At 52.5% G+C, this 22,410-nt stretch overlaps 1 protein-coding gene across 9 annotated transcripts in view; it reads right to left on the bottom strand.

The window, feature by feature from the left end:
* The window catches only part of mink1 (misshapen-like kinase 1), a 44,468-nt gene that overhangs the window by 16,037 nt on the left and 6,021 nt on the right, over window positions 1-22,410 (bottom strand). For 3 of the 9 annotated variants that reach the window (XR_015935808.1, XM_088628318.1, XM_088628323.1), the window contains exons 2-20: window positions 13,728-13,793; window positions 12,359-12,541; window positions 12,119-12,229; window positions 11,086-11,176; window positions 10,343-10,473; window positions 10,191-10,245; window positions 9,628-9,706; window positions 8,048-8,223; window positions 7,804-7,873; window positions 6,342-6,552; window positions 6,091-6,198; window positions 3,779-3,865; window positions 3,265-3,465; window positions 2,819-2,989; window positions 1,932-2,210; window positions 1,593-1,672; window positions 1,379-1,482; window positions 828-922; window positions 334-357 (exon numbers count right to left, since the gene is read on the bottom strand). Coding sequence is in view for 8 of the 9 variants with exons in the window: in XM_088628318.1 (XP_088484444.1) it covers window positions 334-357; window positions 828-922; window positions 1,379-1,482; window positions 1,593-1,672; window positions 1,932-2,210; window positions 2,819-2,989; window positions 3,265-3,465; window positions 3,779-3,865; window positions 6,091-6,198; window positions 6,342-6,552; window positions 7,804-7,873; window positions 8,048-8,223; window positions 9,628-9,706; window positions 10,191-10,245; window positions 10,343-10,473; window positions 11,086-11,176; window positions 12,119-12,229; window positions 12,359-12,541; window positions 13,728-13,793 (2,322 nt within the window). In the remaining variant the exon portion in view is untranslated. The remainder of the gene's footprint in view (window positions 1-333; window positions 358-827; window positions 923-1,378; window positions 1,483-1,592; window positions 1,673-1,931; window positions 2,211-2,818; window positions 2,990-3,264; window positions 3,466-3,778; window positions 3,866-6,090; window positions 6,199-6,341; window positions 6,553-7,803; window positions 7,874-8,047; window positions 8,224-9,627; window positions 9,707-10,190; window positions 10,246-10,342; window positions 10,474-11,085; window positions 11,177-12,118; window positions 12,230-12,358; window positions 12,542-13,727; window positions 13,794-22,410) is intronic. The other 6 variants (XM_088628321.1, XM_088628319.1, XM_088628324.1 and 3 more) reach the window with 6 other exon arrangements.

Genomic DNA, 22,410 nt, shown 5'->3' with positions numbered 1-22,410 from the left:
CAGACTAGTGCACACCCACACTCCCTTACAGACTAGCAAGTACACCCACTCTCTCTTACAGACTAGCAAGTACACCCACACTCCCTTACAGACTAGCAAGTACACCCACTCTCTCTTACAGACTAGCAAGTACACCCACACTCCCTTACAGACTAGCAAGTACACCCACACTCCCTTACAGACTAGCAAGTACACCCACACTCCCTTACAGACTAGCGTGCAAAACTACACCCACTCAGACTTGCATGCACACCCACTCACAGACAAGAGTCCACATTCACACACTCACAGACTAATCACACAATCAGAGACAGGCAGGGCTCAGGTACTGACCTCTCCTATTGCTCTTTTATAGCTCTGTACGTCACAGGAGAGGAAGAAGAGCAGCAGGAAAAGGAGAGGACAGCCAGAGGGGAAAGGGGCAGGGGTAGAAAGAGGGGGGAGAGACAGTAGGAGGAGGCAGGAGGATGGACATCCAGGTGGGCAGTTAGAGAACGACAAGGGGGGAGGAAGAGAAGGAGAGAAGGTTGAGTTAGTGCAGCTCTTCCGAATCGAAACAGAGGATCAGGGGAATCAGTGAATGTACATCCCCAATCAGGGAGCACTCAGAGCACTGAAGAAGAGTGAACAGACAGAAACAGAAATAGCCCAAAACCAAAACCTGAAGAAATTCTTCCATTTAGTCCATCACTGGAGAAGGCACGCACTCATTAATGCTCAAGACAATCACCAACTTGACGAGCAGAAAGTCCAAGTTTACTTCCCACGCACTGTAAAACCTGAAGGACTGGACCTCACTAGCAACCTGTCCTTGACGGGTGACTCACCGCAGGACGACTGGGCCTGGAGGCAGTCCGCGACTCCCCTGGCTTGTGTCGGTTGTCCTGGGACAGGATGGGAGAGGCGTCAATCTTGGAGGGACCTACAAGACAGATGGAGAAATATTTAGGACAGGAGAGGACGGGTTAACGGCATCAACGCTGGTTTTCATCTCGGACGATCTCTCCGTTACGTCAAGGAACCTTCCCTTAAAGTGAACATCAGCTCAGAAATTCCGCCAAAAAAATTCAAGGATTTTGCAATACGCTTGACACTTTTTAGTGTTATTAAAAACTAATCCAGTTTAGCCAATTATGAGCCCCATTAAGCCACCTATTTATCTCTAAAATGAGAAAGATCAGAATAATACAGTAGCTCCCTCTCGTTAGGAGTCTTTATTGATGTTCTTGATGTTTAAGGTGTGAAGTATTAATACTTACCAGGCAGAGTATAGAATACAAAATAAAAACGGAGTGAGAGTTGATGGGAATCTGGACAAGGACAGAAATACCAACCCGTGTGTCAGTGAGGGATACAGACTCTCCCGAATCCCACTCACCCATGATCCGGTGCCGCTCCAGAGAGCCCGTCTGAGGGAGGTTGGAGACGGAGCTCACGCTGTCCCCACGGTCCCAGCCATCATTCCTCCGCAGGTCAGGATTGCTGAGAGAGGAAGAGGGAGGCGACACAGACAGGAAACGTCAGACAGACAGAAACGGAACGATGTCCTCGCACACAGAGCACACTGTGGCCGAAAACCTAAGCCCTCTCACCTGGCCCGGACAGGGTGTCGGATTCCAGAGGACAGGTTGGTGTTGAGGGCCGCTGCAATAGAGGTGGTTCTCTGGGGCACCTGAGAGAGACAGACAGGTTAACTACAGAAATAGAGACAGGTTAATCCAGAGAGGGAGCCAGAGTGAGAGAGAGGCATGTTGGTTAAATACAGAGGGAGACAGGGTGTGATAAGAGGTATACGGGGTGAAAATAATGAAGGAAAAGAAGATAGTCAGCAAAAGGTTCCCTTGTACTACGTGTTCAAATCATGTATGGTATGAAAACCCTCAGGGGCCAATGGCTGAGGGCAAAACAAACTCAGTTGTGGGCATTCTCACCTTGGGAGGCTGCTCCGCCTCCTGCATGCGGATCCAGGGTCCTCTGTCATCTCTGATTGGTCTGGGCTGGGGGGCGGGGCTCTCGGAGGTGGGGTCTGAATTCTGGCGCACCAATTCCCTGCAGGGGAGAGCACGGGGGGCGGGGCTGGGGGATGGGCCAGGGGAGGGGTCCTGGGTGGGGAAGGCAGACATGGTCTTAGTGGGCTGGTCACAGAGAGACTGGGAGCGAGGGACAGGGGCCGCATAGGGTTTCAGCGGGACCAGGTGAGCCATCTGGAACTGAAAGGGGGAAGGACAGGAGGGGACAGAGGGTGATGGGGACACGGGATAAGAGAGAAAGAGTGAAGAGTGGTGGATGAGATAGAAGGCAAGATTGCGTGGAGGTGTGGTGGGATAGGAGTGAGACAGCACAGGGGAGAGGGGGTGTGGAAGAGTGAGAGAACGGGAAGGGAATGGGAAATCAGGGATGGGGCCAGGGGGCAGGAGCAGAAGGGAGGCCAAGAGCAAGAAAAAAAAAGGAGAGGAGAAAAAAGGGAGAGGGGTTAATACAGCTGCAGCCGACACAGCACAGCCAGACTGTACTGAGCCACTGAGACAGAGAAACAGAGGAACAGAGAGAGCAAGAGGGCGCTAATGCAGACAGACAGGCAGAGAGCAAGACAGCAGGACGAATGGTTTTAGTGGGGTTTGGGCCTGAGAGAGTGGTTAATGCAGCAGGATAGACAAGTCAGTGCGATCCCACAGAGTGACCGACAACAGACACACAACCACAGACACGCCCACACGCAGCCACAGGCACAAACACAGACAGTCGCAGACAGAAAGTCAGAGGCCATCAGACAAGCCCTGCCGGTCAGGGACAGACGCACGCAGTCGGGCGGACAGACCTTGCTCTGGCTGCCCTGCGGCTCGACGGGCCTCTGCATGGGCGGGGTCTGCGCTGCCTGGGAGGCTCCTGATTGGCTGATGGACTCGGAGCGCGACTGGAGGGCTGTGTCAGAGACAGTGGTGCCCATCTTGGGCGAGTTCTGCCGGTTCAGCTTTGAGCGCTCCTCCACCTGCGGGTGAGAGAAGCAGGGTTCAGTCCAGACACAGCGGACATGTCTGTATCAACTGAAGGGACATGTAAGGCTCAGTATCAGGGGTAGGAAGGTCAAAGGTCTTTGGGGCCAGAATTAACATCAGAAATAAAAATTAGGGTCAGTCTTACTGGTGTCAGTATTAGGAATAAGTAACTGTAGATTGGGGGGTCAGTATGGAGGTCAGTGTCCGGTCAGTATTGGGGCTACTGGGATCAGCACTGAGGTCAGAGCCGGAGGCGAGGGGGTGGTACCTCTCGGGCCCAGGCAGGCTTGTTGTTGGGCTCCAGGCCCTTGCTGTAGTGGTACAGCTGGGGCTTCTTGTCCTGCTGCTGCTGCTGCTGCTGCTGTTGCTGCTGCTGCTGCAGAGAGACCAGGTAGGCGTGCTCCTGCTGCAGCTGCCTCTGCAGCCTCTCCGACTGCCGCTGCTCCTCCAGCTGCTTGCGCTTGTACTCCTGCAGGGGGCGCCGGCGAGCCACAGTCACGACACTGCACACCGTGTCCCCATGCAATTCCCCCCACCCTGCACACCCCCGGCACGCGTCCCCTGTCCTCCCACACCCTCTACCCCAGTCCCCCTATGCCCAAGTCCCAGCCCCTGGCACCCCTATGGCCTGTACCCCAGGCCCAGGAGCTCACCAAGCAGCACTAAAACAGCACCTCAGAGCAGGCCCTGAACCGCCGGGACTCGTGCTGGCTCGGGCCGGCCTGTGCCAGGGGCTACGTTTCGCATGCATCCGGGGGAAAGGGTGAGGTGGCTGGGGTTACCATGAGCAGAGCCTGTTCCTGCAGTAGCTGCTGCTGGAGTATTTCTAATTGTCGCTGCTCCTCCTCTAACTTATGCCTTATGAATTCCTAGGGAGAGGGAGAAAGAAAAGGACAAGGAAGGAAAGGAAAGATAAAAAAGAGCAGAAATCGTATGGAAGACTTTATGTCGGGCTGTCCCTGTCCTGTGACCTTGTACTGTGTGGTCACTTTCAATACCCTGTATCACACTTCCCTTGTGCTGTGTGCTCACGCTGTCAATACCCTGTGTCACACTACTCTTGTGCTGTGTGGACACTATCAATATCCTGTGTCACACTGTCACACTATTCTTGTACTGTGTGATCACACAGTCAATACCCTGTGTCACACTATTCTTGTACTGTGTGATCACACAGTCAATACCCTGTGTCACACTACCCTTGTACTGTGTGCTCACACTGTCAATACCCTGTGTCACACTACCCTTGTACTGTGTGCTCACACTGTCAATACCCTGTGTCACACATCCCTTGTGCTGTGTGGTCACACTGTCACTGACCTGTCACACTACTGTAGTGCTGTGTGGTCACACTGTTGTCTGTGCCAATGCCTTGTGCCATGGCACACATTCATCTTGTACTGTGCCACAATGATGTTGTCCTATGTCATCCTGTTGCTGTCCTACACCAGGCCATCTTTTCCTTGACCTCTGCCACACTGCGCTTTTTTTTCCCGGAAGAGGAGGTGTTAAATTGACCCTGACTGAGAGGCCTGGTCCTGCGACAGTTACCAGACTCTGCGCTGACCAATCAGAATATCGCCATGGGAGGAAACAGCAGGAAAAAGCTTTCGCCAGGAAGGAGAAAGAGGGACAGACAGCAGCAAAAGGGACAGTTTACACAAGACAATGTTTCTGGGCACTGCTGATACTGACTGACTGCAGTGAAACGTACTGTTTGGTCCATACAGAGCAGTGACTGCATGTTAAACCTGGTTACTAATGCCGATGTAACACGACAACTAACATCCTTGGAATGAGTGCGAAAAAGAATGAGCTCAAAAAAGAGGAAGAAGAATAATTTGTCTAAGAACCCACTGACAACTGGATCTCTTTAGCCTTTAACAAATCCTGAAAGGTTACCGACAAAGTCAACCGAAAGAGACTGTATTCGCAAGATCGAAAGCAAAACGAAGACCAAGGTTTACCAGTGCAAAATAAGAGGAGCGGCACTTAGGACTGAAAGCAGCAGACAATTCCTCAAAGAGCCTGAGGGTGTCTGAAACAAACTGCCCAGCTCCAGGACTCCAGGCCATTTCGACTCCTCCCTCCCGGGAGATGCACCCCTAACCTGGCTCGGCGATGCCCCACTCCTCCAGGTGTGAGCACCTCTTCACCTGGGTCAGCTGGCCAGGCCTGTTCCTCAGCGCACACTTCCCCTCTGAGCCTGGCGAATGGACTATCACACAGGCAGCCTGTCTCAGCTGTATTTCCGAAAGCATTCCTCACTCACTCCTGCTGCTCCTGAGATCTCACTCCTTCCTTCCCAGCTGGAGCCCGGAGGCGGATTGAAAGCCTCTCAAAACCCCAGGGGAGTGACCTGTTCCACTCACACACTCACCTGCTCCTCGTGAGCTTTCACTCCCTCTGGCAGCCAGTTATTCAACTAGACCAGGTGTGTCTCTTTTTCACCTGGTTCTTCCTCGTCAGTGGCTGTCTGCTTCCCAAAACCACCTCTCACTACCTCACAAGGCTGAGCAGCAGTTCCCTTGTTGGGAAACTCGTGTTCCAAAACAGGTTTGCATGAAAATGTTACTTATCCCTGACTCTATAATAAGCAGAAACCACCAGCTAACAGTCAAGGTACTTAATATTTGAAACACCCACGGGTAAACCCTGTCCATTTACTCAAACAGTTTCACAGGAAATGAACAAGGGGTGAGAGAGACAACAGGAAACATAATGCCCGCCCCCTGGGAACACTAGTCTGTTCAGATGACAGCAGCAGAGATGAGATGTGAGGGGCCTCCTGTAAATCACAGATGCACAGTGGAGTTAAGAAATCTGATTGGCCCCTGGTTCCAAAATCTCCGCTTCAGCTGGCTGGTTCCTCGTTCAACTCGCTGTGCTGTAATTGGATAGAAATCCCAGCGCTGTGCTGTGATTGGTTCTGGGACCACACACTGTACAGTGGCTGGCTGAGATTAGCTAACTCTGTCCCGAGTGCTGTGCCGTGACTGGTCCCCACTGTCCCTGTGCTGGGATGGTTGCCGTTGTCCAGCTGGAGATCCATGCCCAGATCTCACTCAGACTGGACCTCATGGCAAATGCTCACCTGCTCTCTCTCCGCCATCCTGCGGTCCTCCTCCCTCCTCAGCTCCTCCAGCCGGCGGTGCGGCCCCTTCTCCTGCTGCTTCACCAGCTCCCGCTCCTTCCTCTGTTGCTGCAGGGAAAGCGAGGCAGGCGAACACATGAGCACGGCTGGGAGAGCGCCCCCCTACTGGTGCAACCACGCCACTTGCAGCAGCAGCAGCCTGTTTTCCTGAGCGCTCTCCCTTGCCGAGCTCCTGAGGCCTGAGCAGTTACCTCCTCCAGCCGGCGCCTCTGCTCCTTCTGCTCCTCGATCCGTTTCTGCCGGTCGTGCAGCAGCTGGCGCTTGTGCTCCTCGGGGTCGCGGCGCTGGGCGGCCAGCTGGGCCTGCTGCCTCTTCAGGGCTTCGGAGCGCTCCTTGTTCTCCTGCTGCAGCCGCAGGAAGTCACGGCGCAGCGTCGACTCACCCGGCACGTTCAGGATGGAGCTGGGGGAGGCGGAGAGCGAGGCAGAGGAAGAGCGGTCAAGGATCTGGACAAGCTGCCATTGCACACCCACAACAGAACAGGGCTCAGACAGGCACCCTGGGGTTCAGTCTGTCACACCCCTGGGGTTCAGTCTGTCACAGCCTGAGGGACACCCTGAGGGCTCAGAGACAGGCACCCCTGGGGTTCAGTCTGTCACGGCCTGAGGGACACGCCGAGGGCTCAGACACAGGCACCCCTGGGGTTCACCCTGTCACAGCCTGAGGGACACCCTGAGAACTCAGACACAGGCACCCCTGGGGTTCAGTCTGTCACAGCCTGAGGGACACCCTGAGGGCTCAGACAGGCACTCCTGGGGTTCAGTCTGTCACAGCCTGAGGGCCACCCTGAGGACTCAGACACAGGCACCCCTGGGGTTCAGTCTGTCACAGCCTGAGGGACACCCTGAGGGCTCAGACACAGGCACCCCTGGGGTTCACCCTGTCACAGCCTGAGGGACATGCCGAGGGCTCAGACACAGGCACCCCTGGGGTTCAGTCTGTCACAGCCTGAGGGACACCCTGAGGACTCAGACACAGGCACCCCTGGGGTTCAGTCTGTCACGGCCTGAGGGCCACCCTGAGGACTCAGACACAGGCACCCCTGGGGTTCAGTCTGTCACAGCCTGAGGGACACGCCGAGGGCTCAGACACAGGCACCCCTGGGGTTCAGTCTGTCACAGCCTGAGGGACACCCTGAGGACTCAGACACAGGCACCCCTGGGGTTCAGTCTGTCACAGCCTGAGGGACACCCTGAGGGCTCAGACACAGGCACCCCTGGGGTTCAGTCTGTCACAGCCTGAGGGACACCCTGAGGGCTCAGACACAGGCACCCCTGGGGTTCAGTCTGTCACAGCCTGAGGGACACCCCGAGGACTCAGACACAGGCACCCCCGGGGTTCAGTCTGTCACAGCCTGAGGGACACCCTGAGGGCTCAGACACAGGCACCCCTGGGGTTCAGTCTGTCACAGCCTGAGGGACACCCTGAGGACTCAGAGACAGGCACCCCTGGGGTTCACCCTGTCACAGCCTGAGGGACACCCTGAGGGCTCAGACACAGGCACCCCTGGGGTTCAGTCTGTCACAGCCTGAGGGACACCCTGAGGACTCAGACACAGGCACCCCTGGGGTTCATGAATCCTGTAAGTCATACCAGTAAAATGGCTGTGAATTTGAAATGAAAGGCAGAGTGAGGGAGAAAGAGCGCAGATACCTGGACTCTCGCTCATCTCCACGGTTCTCCTCCTCCTCCTCACTGCCGCTGTACTCGTACTCTGTCTCTTCTAGAGCAGGGAGACAGGGGAAGAAGACAGTCAGTACTGACCGCGAGAGACAGGGGGTTAATACAAGTACCATGAACAAAGAGAGAAGGACAGGATGGAGGTATCTCTCGAGAAAAAAGATGCTAATACTAGTAAGACCGAGAGGGAGTGAGAGCGGAGACGGGCAGTACTGACCCTTCTCCCCCCGTTTCTTGCGGGTGCGGTCAATGTGGTCCTTCAGCTGGATGCGGACCTGTCGCTCAGTGGGCTGGTCCCGGATGAAGGGGTGTTTCAGCAGCTGCTCGGTAGATGGTCGGCTGGTGTAGGTCTTAATCAGACAGCTCTCAATGAAGTCCATGAACTTTTTAGACCTGCAAGAGAGAGGGGTTAATACAGACACACTGGACACTACAGTCCATTAACACTGCACTGAGAGAGAGGGGTTAATACAGGCACACTGGACACTACAGTACATTAACACTGCACTGAGAGAGAGGGGTTAATACAGACACACTGGACACTACAGTACATTAACACTGCACTGAGAGAGAGGGGTTAATACAGACACACTGGACACTACAGTACATTAACACTGCACTGAGAGAGAGGGGTTAATACAGACACACTGGACACTACAGTACATTAACACTGCACTGAGAGAGAGGGGTTAATACAGACACACTGGACACTACAGTACATTAACACTGCACTGAGAGAGAGGGGTTAATACAGACACACTGGACACTACAGCACATTAACACTGCACTGAGAGAGATGGGGTTAATACAGACACACTGGACACTAGAGTCCATTAACACTGCACTGAGAGAGAGGGGTTAATACAGACACACTGGACACTACAGCACATTAACACTGCACTGAGAGAGAGGGGTTAATACAGACACACTGGACACTAGAGTCCATTAACACTGCACTGAGAGAGAGGGGTTAATACAGACACACTGGACACTACAGTCCATTAACACTGCACTGAGAGAGAGAGGGGTTAATACAGCCACACTGGACACTACAGTACATTAACACTGCACTGAGAGAGAGGGGTTAATACAAACACACTGGACACTAGAGTCCATTAACACTGCACTGAGAGAGAGGGGTTAATACAGGCACACTGGACACTACAGTCCATTAACACTGCACTGAGAGAGAGGGGTTAATACAAACACACTGGACACTACAGTCCATTAACACTGCACTGAGAGAGAGGGGTTAATACAGGCACACTGGACACTACAGTACATTAACACTGCACTGAGAGAGAGAGGGGTTAATACAGACACACTGGACACTACAGTCCATTAACACTGCACTGAGAGAGAGGGGTTAATACAGACACACTGGACACTACAGTCCATTAACACTGCACTGAGAGAGAGGGGTTAATACAGACACACTGGACACTACAGTCCATTAACACTGCACTGAGAGAGAGGGGTTAATACAGACACACTGGACACTACAGTCCATTAACACTGCACTGAGAGAGAGGGGTTAATACAGACACACTGGACACTACAGTCCATTAACACTGCACTGAGAGAGAGGGGTTAATACAAACACACTGGACACTACAGTCCATGAACACTGCACTGAGAGAGAGGGGTTAATACAGACACACTGGACACTACAGTACATTAACACTGCACTGAGAGAGCAATGGGAAAAGTGATCTAGTAGATAGGAAACCTGAGTATGGAAGACACACAAATGAAGAAAATAGAGTGGGAAAGAGTTTGAAAACAGTTGAGCCTTACCATTTCTTCGACTTTAGTTTGGGAGGAGGGTTCCGGGGTATCAGAAACAGGGCTCTCATTGGGTGCATGTCACACAATGCTGAAGAGAGAGAAGGGTTAAAACATGCACTCTAGACACCACAGTACATTAACACTGCACTGAGAGAGAGGGGTTAATACAGACACACTGGACACTACAGTACATTAACACTGCACTGAGAGAGAGAGGTTAATACAGACACACTGGACACTACAGTACATTAACACTGCACTGAGAGAGAGAGGGGTTAATACAGACACACTGGACACTACAGTACATTAACACTGCCCTGAGAGAGAGGGGTTAATACAGACACACTGGACACTACTGTCCATTAACACTGGACTGAGAGAGAGAGGGGTTAATACAGACACACTGGACACTACAGTCCATTCAGACTGCACTGAAAGACAGACAGGCACTCACTCAAAGAAACACAAAGACAGAAGGGAAATTTCTCAGCAGAGACACTTCAGACAGTCTGTGCTCCAGTGGAAGAAAAAGCCAAATCGGTCATCTCTGTGGGCAGTCTGTGAGTACTCACGTGGGGCTCCCTCCGCCATTTCTATCGCCGTGATTCCCAAAGACCAGATGTCACTCTGAGCAGAGATGCAGAGACAGCGGAGTTAATACAGGCACGGCGGGCGGGACAGAGACACGCAGCGAGGGAGAGGCTGACAGGCCCACAAGTCTCACCCTGTAGTCATACGTGGAGTCTGGGTTTTCGTCACAGGCGATGACCTCCGGAGCCATCCAGTAAGGCGTGCCGATGAAGGTGTTCCGCCGGCCCACAGTCCGGTCCAGCTGCGCGCTCACGCCAAAATCCACTGAGGGAGGCAGAGAGACGGGGATTATACAGCCCCTTTCCACTCCTCCACTGCCATGTGCTCAGTGTGCATACTTAACAAGTCCAGCCAGGAAGTACTGTACTGGAGGTTTCAAGTGAGACTCGGGTTACTGTGGGAGTACTTGGCTGGACTCCTTCGCCGCCTGTTGGGTGCTTCAACAGAACTAGAATCCTGGTCACTGCCAGAGGTCTCTGTACCCCCATACCACAGATCTGAGAGCTGGGGCCTCAATGACTTTGGATCGAAATGAATGGGTCTCTTAACTGATCTACTTGGACCTTTCAAACTGGGTTCATCATACACACACCTGCAGGTTTCAAGGTAGCAACGTAAACTAATGGGTAACTTGAAACTCCCAGTTTCTGAGGCATTCCAAATGATTGAAAACGGTCTCAATAAGTCCAACTGGGGGCACAATTAGCTAACGAGAGCTCAGTGTTAAAACTTAACAGTGTTAGTTAAGATTAAGGGGGTTACAGGAAGCAGTACTGGGAACTACACGGCGAACGAGTCCCCTGCGCTCTGCTCCCCAGCCCCACCACTGATGAATCCATGTTCCTGAGGCTCAGCTCAGGCGACGTCAGAACGCACCCAACTTGACCTCAGCATTCTCGGTCAGCAGGACATTCTGGCCCTTGATGTCCCTGTGGATGACCTTGTGGGCGTGGAGGTGAGACAGGCCCTGCACAGACAGACAGAGAGATGGATATTTAAATAGACAAGCATGGGGTTTTACATGCTGGTAGTAAAAAACAGAAACTATGAATACAAAATGATAGGTATTTGGGTTGTCGTATAATTTCCATTTCTAACAATGGATATATATATATACAGGATATATAGTTAAAAGTGCAGAATTTAAATCAAGAGATGTTATGTTTAGCTGTACAATGCAAGAGTAAGGCCTCATTTAGTACAGTGTGTACACGTTTGGTCACCGTGTTAGAAAAGACATCCAGGAATCCAGGCGGACGAGAGCAACCAGATACATTCCTAGGTTTAAAGACATGTCCCAGACTGAAAGGCAAATGAACTGAACCTCTTTAGTCTTCTTGAGTTAGAAGACTACGAAGGGACTTGATACAAGTACTCAAAATATTCAGACACTGAGAAAATCAACCCAGCAGATTTCTTCCACATAAACAGTGAAACAGAAACCAGAGATCACAAGTGGAAAGTACAAATAATCTAAAACTGAGAACAGGAGGCAGCTCTTTACATGAAGGGTGGCAGGAGTGTGGAACAAGCACCCCAGCCACGTTGTTGAAGTGTGGCTTCTTTCGAGGACTGGCTAGATGGGATCTTGGGATACGCTGCCTACTAACACACCAACGTACTCGAGGGGCTGAACAGCTTCCTGCCGTTCAGATCCAGTCCTATGTCGTAACGGGCCAGAATGGATCATGGAAGGACAGGAAACGCGGGGAGTTTGCCTGCTGGCGTGAAGTGCCTTCTGGGCATTGGCCACTCATACCACAGCCTGGCCCGACTGCGTCTACACTGCAAGCCTTCAGACCGCTGGAATAAGTCCTCCAGGTCTGCTAGCATGAGGGGACGCGTCTGGCACCGTTTCCACTGGGAGAGACAGACATCCCGGCAGGCAGAGCAGGGCAGAGGGACCCACCCGCAGGATCTCGCGGCAGATGTAGGCGATCCAGTCCTCCTTCAGGGAGTTGCCCTTGGTGTTCTTGACCAGGTCTGTGACCGAGCCGGCGCCACAGAACTCCATCACCAGCTGGGGACGCAGAGAGACAGACAGGTTTAACAGCCACGCCCTGGGCACCCTGAATCAACACAGGCAGCCGGCCGGCCATAGCGACATGCCAGTGGAGGCGCAGAGAAACAGGCAGGGAGGGGGACAGACCCAGAGCTGGTCATCGTGACCAGGGGGGCTCTTCTTGACAAAGGCGCCGTAGTAGGTGGCGATGTTGCGGTGATGACTGTATTTCTTCAGCATGTTGATCTCCTGCTTGATCTCCTCCTCTTCCTCCTCCGTCACGTCCATCACCTTGATAGCAGCCAGCTGGCCTGTCTTCACATGGCGACCCTGAGAGAGACAGAGGTTAAGGGGCAATTTTTATATTTTTGGCATTAGAAAGATTCGGCGTGGATGAGTGCATTTCAACCCACAATAAAAGTAAAATGGACACGGACAAAATTTACTTAATTTACTTCACAAAACAGACTTAATTTCCAGGTATGCACAGCCCGTACTCTGCAATTCAGAACGGGGCAACTCAACTGCCGGGGAGGTGAAGTGGCCTTATAACATTGTAAACAGGCAGGCTTGTGAATCCACCCCTTTTAATCCAACAGAAATACTGCTCTCTACTTCGAGACAGTTTTGCCGACAAATACTACTTACAGTACCTGTTAACTCTGCATGCAGAGCACATTGGAACATGTCTGCTGCACAACCTGTACTTATTCGCTCACACATCACAGGCCATGAGTCCTGACAGTGACTAGCGAGCAGGAAGGGCCGCATCACGCCGCAGTTCATGGGAACTCTCGCTCTTGCGCATGGAGAGACCAGGGCTTGTGACGACATGACGACTATCCAGTACTTTCACAAAGTTCACGATTTCGTGCTTAATTCAAAATTTGTAAAACGTTTCTATACCGTCAATGAATTGATTTGTTTGCAGAGATTTAATAACCGGTCTGATAAACTGGGACTGCAGTTCCTCTTTAATGCAGACACACTGGGCAGTACAACACAGTTGGACGCCCTGATACTGACAGTGCGCTGTACTGCACACATCTGCAGACCTGAAGATGACAAATTGTCCAGCAGAGGGGGCAGATGAGCGTGTGTTAGTGTGCCAGCAGGATTGATTGAAACACAACCCTCGCCCCTCTTTCTTATCCTTAACTCACTCCCTGTTTTCTTTCCCCCATCCCATCCTCTCTCTTTCTTTTCTCTTCTCTGTCTCGCCTCTCCCCTTCCTCTCATTTCCTCCTCTCTCTTCTCTGCCCTCCTGGCATTCCCCTGCGCAGACTCTTCCTGTGGAGTTAACAGGTGGAGCTGAACTAATCTGGGATAATCACCAGGTCTTAGCAGGGAGGAGAGACAGGAGGAGAGCAGGAAGGGGCAAGAGGGAGGAGGGACTGGTGGAAAAAGGAGAGCCAGTGGGACAGGCAGGCCGGGGATCAGACAAGATGTCTAACAGGTGGCCAGCAGACAGGTCAAGACATGGGGGGCGATAAAGTCGGCGCCGTCTCTCCCTCACCTTGTAGACCTGGCCATAGGTGCCATTGCCAACCACCTCCACCAGCTCAAAGATCCCAGCTGGGTCCTGCAAGAGAGACAGGGAATTAGGCATGGATCAGGGACATCCAGAGACATCAGCGAGACACAACGCAGGCAGGAAGAGAGTCATACAGCCATTAGACAGAAAGACAGGTATCAGAGAGACAGACCACGGGGAGGGAGACAGTCATACAGCCATCAGAGAGAAACACGGGTAACAGACAGACAGACAGACAGACAGACAGACAGACAGACAGAGACATCAGCGAGACGGAGCGCAGGCAGGGAGTCATTCAGCCATCAACGAGAAAGACAGGTATCGGAGAGACAGACAGAGACATCAGTGAGACGGAGCACAGGGAGGGAGACAGTCATACAGCCATGAGACAGAAACACAGGTATCGGAGAGACAGACGGAGACATCAGTGAGACGGAGCACAGGGAGGGAGACAGTCAAACAGTCATCAGAGAAGGAGACATTCGTCAGAGAGACAGAGACATCAGTGAGACACCTGAAAGACAGCTGACACCAGTCCTGCACTGTTGGAGCACACAAGTGACTAGCAGCTCCTCAAACAGACACGGGAGCCGAGCGCAGCTCCCGTATTTGGTAACGATTGACACAGCCGAATTCGAAACCCAGCTTGCCCCCACCCTCTCAAAACACACAATTCACAGAGAACGTATGGGTGTGAGTGACAAAGGTCACGTTAAGAGTCACTCAGGCAGATCAAGATGCAGCTACAGCGAATTCAGGGGGAAGATCCTGAGTTTGAGGCAACAGTCTGCAAACTAACCTCACCTCCCGCAATGTGCCGGCAAAAACTGCACAGGATCGTGTTAGGACAGGCAGCCTTGCCACCCAAAGTGATAACAGGACAGCATAACACTAACCACAGATCAGAGCACCAACAACACGGTTTAATTCAGGGAGCTCTGCCCATCTTGAGCTCTTGTGCCCGTCAGATGGGAGAGACAGTGGGAGCCCGAGACAGGACAGGCTGACAGAGAGCTGAAAGGGAAGACAGCAGGAGGAACAGCAGCCTGGTTTTTGGAATAATAATGTGTCTGCGGGAGCACTGCAGCAGCAGAGAGGCAGAGCAGGAGGTATTTACTGTAGTTCCTGTGCAGGGACACACACACAGACTCCGGGCGTTCCTGCACCTTCTTCCTTTCCATCCTGCGCGCCCGGGGCCTGACCTCTCCGGGACAGAGCTCCCTGCACGTGCCCCTCCTGGACCAGACTCACAGTGCCCACCAGAGGAACGGGACGGGCAGCCTGCTGGGATCACGTGTCTCCCAGACTCATTCTCATTGCTTTTTTCCAGACCGATGTAGGGAAAAACAAAGGACCGCAGTTCATCGCCGCATTTTCTTAAATGCAGGATCACTGTTTCTCCTATCGCACTCTCACAATCCCAGGTCTAAGGGGAAGCTGAAGGGAACAGAGTCCTCAGGACACCACTGGGCAGTGATACAAGTATTCAGCTGTCAGTTACTGACAGGCTGAACCAGGGTACCAGAATACCAGGAACAGGACTTGGAGCAGGAGGCACTTCTTTGCACAAAGGACGGCAGGAGTAGGGAACAACTAGGGCACACGGAAGCAGATTCCTTCGGATCCCTCAGATGTGCTACCAGGAACCACAAGAGAACGACAGACTCGCCTGGAGCCTCTCCTCTGTTGTGGTCTTCTTTCACACTGCCGGTTCACCCCACTGTTCTGGGAACAGCTGTGTTAAGAGAGTGATAATGTTACGATTCAAAGTTACTCATGTAAGGGATTGTGTTTTAAAATTAATCACAAACTGGAGGAACCTGCCTTTGAGAGAACATTTTACGATTTTCCCCAAAGTTGACCTTCCTGATCCATCTTTTTAAAAATAACTTTCCCTTATCACCCCTCCCACTTTCACACATGACGTAACAGCATGACACTGGCAAAACAGCAAGCTCACAGGAGCCATGGGTGAGCCAGAGGGGGCGCTGTGGTGTGGCAAACTAGGGCCATCACATGCAGTGCACGCCTTCTTGATCAGACATGGCTGCTCCCAGTCGGAGCTCTGTCCTCTGTCCCAGGAGGCAGCACACAATTACAGGTCAGTGGGGTTCCTGGGCTTGCTGCACAACAGTGCCGCCCCTGTGGCGGGAGGGGCGCCTGTGCACTCGCGCCTCTCCGATCAGCTGTTCCATCAGCAGCTCTTCCTGACAGGGGGGCGTGGACCCCAGGATGGCCTCCCCCCAGGATGGCTGCAGTGCCGAGCCCAGCTGCTCGCCCAGTACTACACAACCAAGTTCGACACACAGAAAACTGCACCAGCTAGACTGCTGCTCTAGATCTGGGGTCTCAGCACACTGTGGAAGAGCCCAGGATCTGCAGGGCTTCACTAAATCACTAAAGACCTGGGAATTTCACACCAATTAAGCAGGCGGAGTGTTAAATTAAGGAACTCGGAGAACATCTGGGACCAAAACCAGAGTCCCTGTCAGCCCTCAAGGACCAGAGTTGCCGTTACAGAATGATTTTCCCCCTTAATTCACCCGGAATTTACAGGCGTTTCCAATCATTTCAAACCAAGTGGTCAGGGGTCTCTAGGCCCAGGGTGAGGGCCCTCTGCCCTAGATCAACCAGCCTGGGGAACCCCTGTTCTCACATCGTGGGGAGCTGCTTCTGGCAACATTCCAGGGCCACAGGGGTCCAGAACCGGGCTATTCCCAAAGCAAAGTGCCGAACCGTTGAGAGTCCGAAGCCGTGACGTGGAGCAGTCGTCACATGGTGTCAGAGGCGCGCGCTGGCTGCCGGCTGCCAGCCTCCTCTCCCACGCACCCGCACGCCCACTCACTCCATCCTTCCAGGTGAAATAAAGCACAGACACCCCGAGCGCACTCTGATGTAATAGCTAGCATTCTCTCTCTCTCTTCCGAATCTGTAGGCGGAACGGGTGGGCGATCGGTTTTTTAAAAGCAATCCAGTTAGATATGAATGTTTCTTCATTCCGCCTCTCCCGCGCTCTCTTGTGGGGGTGGGACAGGGGTTGGAACATGATGGATGGATCAGGACGGAGGGAGGGAGAGAGAGGGAGGAATAGAGAACAGAGGGATAGTCGAATGACAGATGGATCAGCGAGTCTCCAGGATCAGTGAAACTAAAACACACAAAACTATGGACTTCATCAGGATCCGAAAAAGAACTTCTGCCTCAGCAGCCTATCTTGCAGTCAGGGTCAAAAACCCAAATCTCAGACAGGCACTAGCAAAATACAGGCTAAACTAGCCACCAGAAAACATCCCAGACCTCAAGACAGCACAGACTGTGAGCTCGTGGAGAAGGAGGGACAGGTCCTGAGGGAGATCTGTCCTCAATACACAGAGATCAGAAAACTACTTCCTCGAAATCTCCAGACAGAAACCTGACTCGGTCTGGCTCAAAGGCCTTTTCTACACCTGTCTGACTCAGGACAACAGGGCAAGCACACAGCTGGACTGCCAGCACCGTGCCCTTCTGCTGTCACAGCCTGATGGACACACAGGCTGTCAGCTCCTCCACACAGAAAGAAAGAGGACTGGACTTGCCACTGTGCAGCTGCACAAGAGGGAGGGAGGACCTCCCACACTGTCCTGAGCAAGGTGCTGTACTGTCCTGTATTATACTGTACACCTCTGTATTGTACTGCAACATATTGTGCAAACTGTTAATGCTCATTAATACTATTCTGTTTTGCACAACTGCTTTAGCTGTACTTTTGTAACATCACGCCAACAAATCTCACCTAAATTCAAATTTGAGGCAGATGTGGACAGATACGCATATACATACCAAAAAGTAAATGCTAAATCAACTAAACACCTGACTTCATACTCACCCTGCATTCACTAGCCCATAACCTGTCACACCTGACTGTACTGTAGACACTGCTAGAGCCACTGCTGTCCCTCTCCTCTCACACTCCCCCTGAATTCACCAGCACACACACACACTGTCACACCTGCCTGTACTGTAGACACTGCTAGAGCCACTGCTGTCCCTCTCCTCTCACACTCACCCTGAATTCACCAACACACACACACACTGTCACACCTGACTGTACTGTAGACACTGCTAGAGCCACTGCTGTCCCTCTCCTCTCACACTCCCCCTGAATTCACCAGCACACACACACACTGTCACACCTGACTGTACTGTAGACATTGCTAGAGCCACTGCTGTCCCTCTCCTCTCACACTCCCCCTGAATTCACCAGCACACACACACTGTCACACCTGACTGTACTGTAGACACTGCTAGACCCACTACTGTCCCTCTCCTCTCACACTCACCCTGGATTCACCAGCACACACACCCTGTCACACCTGACTGTACTGTAGACACTGCTAGAGCCACTGCTGTCCCTCTCCTCTCACACTCACCCTGAATTCACCAGCACACACACACTGTCACACCTGACTGTACTGTAGACACTGCTAGAGCCACTGCTGTCCCTCTCCTCTCACACTCACCCTGAATTCACCAGCACACACACACTGTCACACCTGACTGTACGTAGACACTGCTAGAGCCACTGCTGTCCCTCTCCTCTCACACTCACCCTGGATTCACCAGCACACACACACACTGTCACACCTGACTGGACTGTCGACACTGCTAGAGCCACTGCTGTCCCTCTCCTCTCACACTCACCCTGGATTCACCAGCACACACACACTGTCACACCTGACTGTACTGTAGACACTGCAAAAACCACTGCTGTCCCTCTCCTCTCACACTTGGCCTTGAACTGGCATTCTTTCTGCAGTTTAAAATCATTTTCCAACCCTCTTCACACTAGTCTTTTTGTGTATATCCTGTGATTTCACCCTCTTACTACGCAATTTCACGTTTCACTATGGATTGCTGCGCTTTACTGCACTTGACCATGCTTTTACCCCGATTTCACGTTCCCGTAGGCAGCAGGGTGAAGGTTTATCAGGGAACTGAGAGGTCACGTGAATGGCAGATCCGTGCACATCGCTGCAGGTTCAAAGACACACACAGTCTGACACCTGAAAATGAAACTTTGTCCAAGTGCCGTTTCTTTCCGAGACACGACACATCTGAGTGATTCCCAGCAATGTTCCGCGCGGCCTGTGTGCCAGGACACATCGGAGAACGAGCTGCTCTCACGGAGCGAGCTGGGGGGAATTTCCTCCATCTCCTGCTGGAAGGAGGTGAAGCTCAGGAGAGGGGGGGGGTCTGGCCTTATCACACCTGACCTGGGGCAGAGCCAGCACGCCGGGCCCAGGCTCGGTCTCCGGGGCCGAGCCTAGCCGGCCCGCCTTCTCTCCGCAGCACTGGGAGCGGCGCAGAGGGCACACACACCGTCCCCGGGGGGGCTCACTCGGAGAGCAGGGTCCCGTCACCCGGAGGCCCCCCGCCTGTCGCCGTGAGCAGGTGCAGAAACAAGGACTGGGCCGGGGCTGAGGACGCCTTTCCCCCCACATAGTCCCACATCCCAGACAAGACTGCGGGGGGCAAACAGAAAATCAGCCGGGGTCCGAGGCCCCAGGTGGAGATTCGGGGACGGAGAACAGGCGGGGGGGGTAGTGGGGGGTTTGGGAGCTGCCGAGCCCTGGGGTGCGAGCAGATTCCCTGGGATCCTTCGAGGAACGACTGAACGGGCGCTTGGGGAGATCCATGAGGGAGACGCTCGGGACCGCCCTCACGCTGCGAAGTGTTTTATTTCTACCCCAGGAGCGTCCTGCACACCTCGGCTCCCAGCTGCACTCTTGCGCCTCCCGGGGAGAAACGGCAGGGACATCCGCCGTCTCTCTCTCCACCAGGGGGGGGTGTTTCACCGGGAAGCTGCCCCGCCCTGGGCTCGTTTCACCCCCCCGGCACTTGAACTAACAACGAGCTCGGGTTTCCGCTGGGATCGTCACAGCAAACCTGAAACCGGGCCACGGGTAGCCGAATCTACACCTTCGGCCACCTTGCGTCGGATGAATCCGCTTCCCTGTCGCTCCTGCTGCAGGCCAAGCGCGCCAGCGCGGCTCTGTCAGAGTGTGTGTGTCAGTGTGGCAGGCGGTGGGTGGTAGGACACTATTAAACAGCAAGACCTGATGAATCATCACTCTGTTCCAAAGAGATCCCTCTCCCTCTCCCTCTCCCTCTCTCCCTCCCACTCTCTGCCCCCTTTTTTCTCTCATTCCATCTCTCTGCCTGTGTCTCCCTGCCCTCTCGCTCACTGGAGAATTAGCAAAGAACACAGCCTGAAGGAGTCGGGCTGAACCTACTGTACCACACCAGGGGGAGAGGGGACTGGCGAGGAATGAGCGGATACGAATGGGAAAGCTGCACCCCAGATTCTCACTGCACTGGGGTCCGATAAACTTGATTTTACAGCGCTGTCAAACAGCTTCGCAGTGCACGGCAGTTTGATCCGCTCCACTGCTTACTAACTGCAAGTGGCTCCCATGTCTTGAAACAACACCACCTGCTACAGATTACAAGCTTTATACCTTAATTTGGGTAAATTACTAGAGGTGGATGCATGTCATGCTTAAAATAACAGAATACCATTACTGTTTGTACTGGTAGAAACCTCTAGTAGCTCCCAAACCCTGGAACAGATCAGCCTGCTGTGCAGTGGGACTTTGATTGAGAGCCCTGTAAAACCTGAAGTGGATCAGCCTGCTGTGCAGTGGGAATGTGATTGAGAGCCCTGTAAAACCTGGAGTGGATCAGCCTGCTGTGCAGTGGGAATGTGATTGAGAGCCCTGTAAAACCTGGAGTGGATCAGCCTGCTGTGCAGTGGGACTGTGATAGAGAGCCTGTAAAACATGCAGTGGATCAGCCTGCTGTGCAGTGGGACTTTGATTGAGAGCCCTGTAAACCTGGAGTGGATCAGCCTGCTGTGCAGTGGGACTGTGATTCACAGATGCTTGCTAGCAGCTGCGAACAAGATGAGGCGATCCTCAGTACTGAGCGGGTAGGAGTGGCTGAATGGCCTCCACTAGTTTGTAATCTTCCTTCTGTTGCAAAGGTGGAGCTCTCTATCGCAAAGTTGCCCTGGGACTCTGGTTGATTTGTGGCAAAGCCTGGGCTCAAACTGGCCAGGCGTTTTTAAGCCTTCGGAGCAGCAGAGGCTCCTGGGACGCGCCACGGTGCCTACGGGCTGGAGCGATGTCAGCGAGAGACTCCTGTCAGGCACTGTGCAGCTTGTAGCGCCTCACATGGCCAACAGCCCTGACAGCCAGGCATGTCAGATGGAAGAAGAGCAGTTCTGCAGGAGCTGAATTCATAAGTCTGAGTCTTAAAGCAACTTTTACTACTGGAGGAGGCAGATAAAGAAACAGGTGTGAAATGTTCAATCCTCCCAACTGCAATCCAAAGTCCCTGAAACACCCATCAACCCCAGAGGAAGCTGGCAGAGCTATTAAGACAGGCACTGTCTGGAGGATCAAGAGCACCAGGAATGAGCTCATCTGTCCATCTGAGCATTCTCTCTGTCCAAGTGTCCACTCTGTCCATCCAAGTGTCCACTTTTTCCATTCAACTAAGCTGTCTGTTTGTCACTTCAAGGGGTCTGTGTCCATCTGTCCATCCAGCTGTCCTCTCTGTCTATCCAAATGTATCAGAGGCACAAGCAATTCAGCACTGGGGGACTATTTGTCCCTCCAAATGTGTCCATCCGTCTTCTTTCTCCATCCATGTGAGTTGTCTTGTGTGTCAATCTGTTCTCTCTGCCTATCCACGTGTGCTATCTTGTGTCCATCTCTCCATCCAAGTGGTCTGTGTCCATCTGTCCTTTCTGGCCATCCATGTGTGCTGTCTTGTGTCCATCTGTCCTCTCTGTACATCCACGTCTGCTGTCAAGTGTCCATCTGTCCTCTTTCCATAAACATGTGCTGTCTTGTGTCCATCTGTCCTCTCTGTCCATCCACGTCTGCTGTCAGGTGTCCATCTGACCTCTTTCCATAAACATGTGCTGTCTTGTGTCCATCTGTCCTCTCTGTTCATGCACATGTGCTGTCTTGTGTCCATCTCTCCATCCATATGGTCTGTGTCCATCAGTCCACTCTGTCCATCGACATGTGCTGTCTTGTGTGTCCATCCAACCTCATCATTAGAGACCTGAAGTCCCATCGTTCACACTGAGCCTTTACCAGTGAAGAGGATGGATCATTGTCCAATTATCATGTAGTGTCTTGGTCAACCCCTTTCAGACCTGTGTGCTGTGGACTGGTGCTCATTTCAACCTGTATCGCTGCTTCTCTTCAATAAAGTAGGGATGGACCGATAACTTAAACATAAAACAGTGTTATTTCAGCTTCATCAGTGGAGGTTGTAAAAGTTCCTTCAGCAGCTGGTAAAACCTGAAAGGGATCAGACCGCTGTGCAATGGGAATTTGACTGGTTTCCCTGCTGTCGCTTAATAATTATTTATAATAAATTACTGTCTCCATATTCAAATTCTTTATTAAAACCACCACCATAGGCACTGTAATCTCCCAGGGTGTGTATTAACAATGACTAACGTACTAATGACTAATTACAAACATTCACAAAGACCGTCTGGGCACAAGGGCAAATTTAGCAATTTAGACTTATTACCAATTCTTTAAAAGTGGGGTCAACATTTCTGATTAGTTAATTACTTATTCCAGCTATTTATAACAGCAGGAGC

The sequence above is a fragment of the Lepisosteus platostomus genome, chromosome 4, assembly GCF_059453375.1.
Source record: "Lepisosteus platostomus isolate fLepPlt1 chromosome 4, fLepPlt1.hap1, whole genome shotgun sequence".
Classification (NCBI taxonomy): Eukaryota; Metazoa; Chordata; class Actinopteri; order Semionotiformes; family Lepisosteidae; genus Lepisosteus; species Lepisosteus platostomus.
The sequence above is the reverse complement of the archived record's forward strand: the minus strand, read 5'-3'. Positions and strand labels throughout refer to the sequence as shown.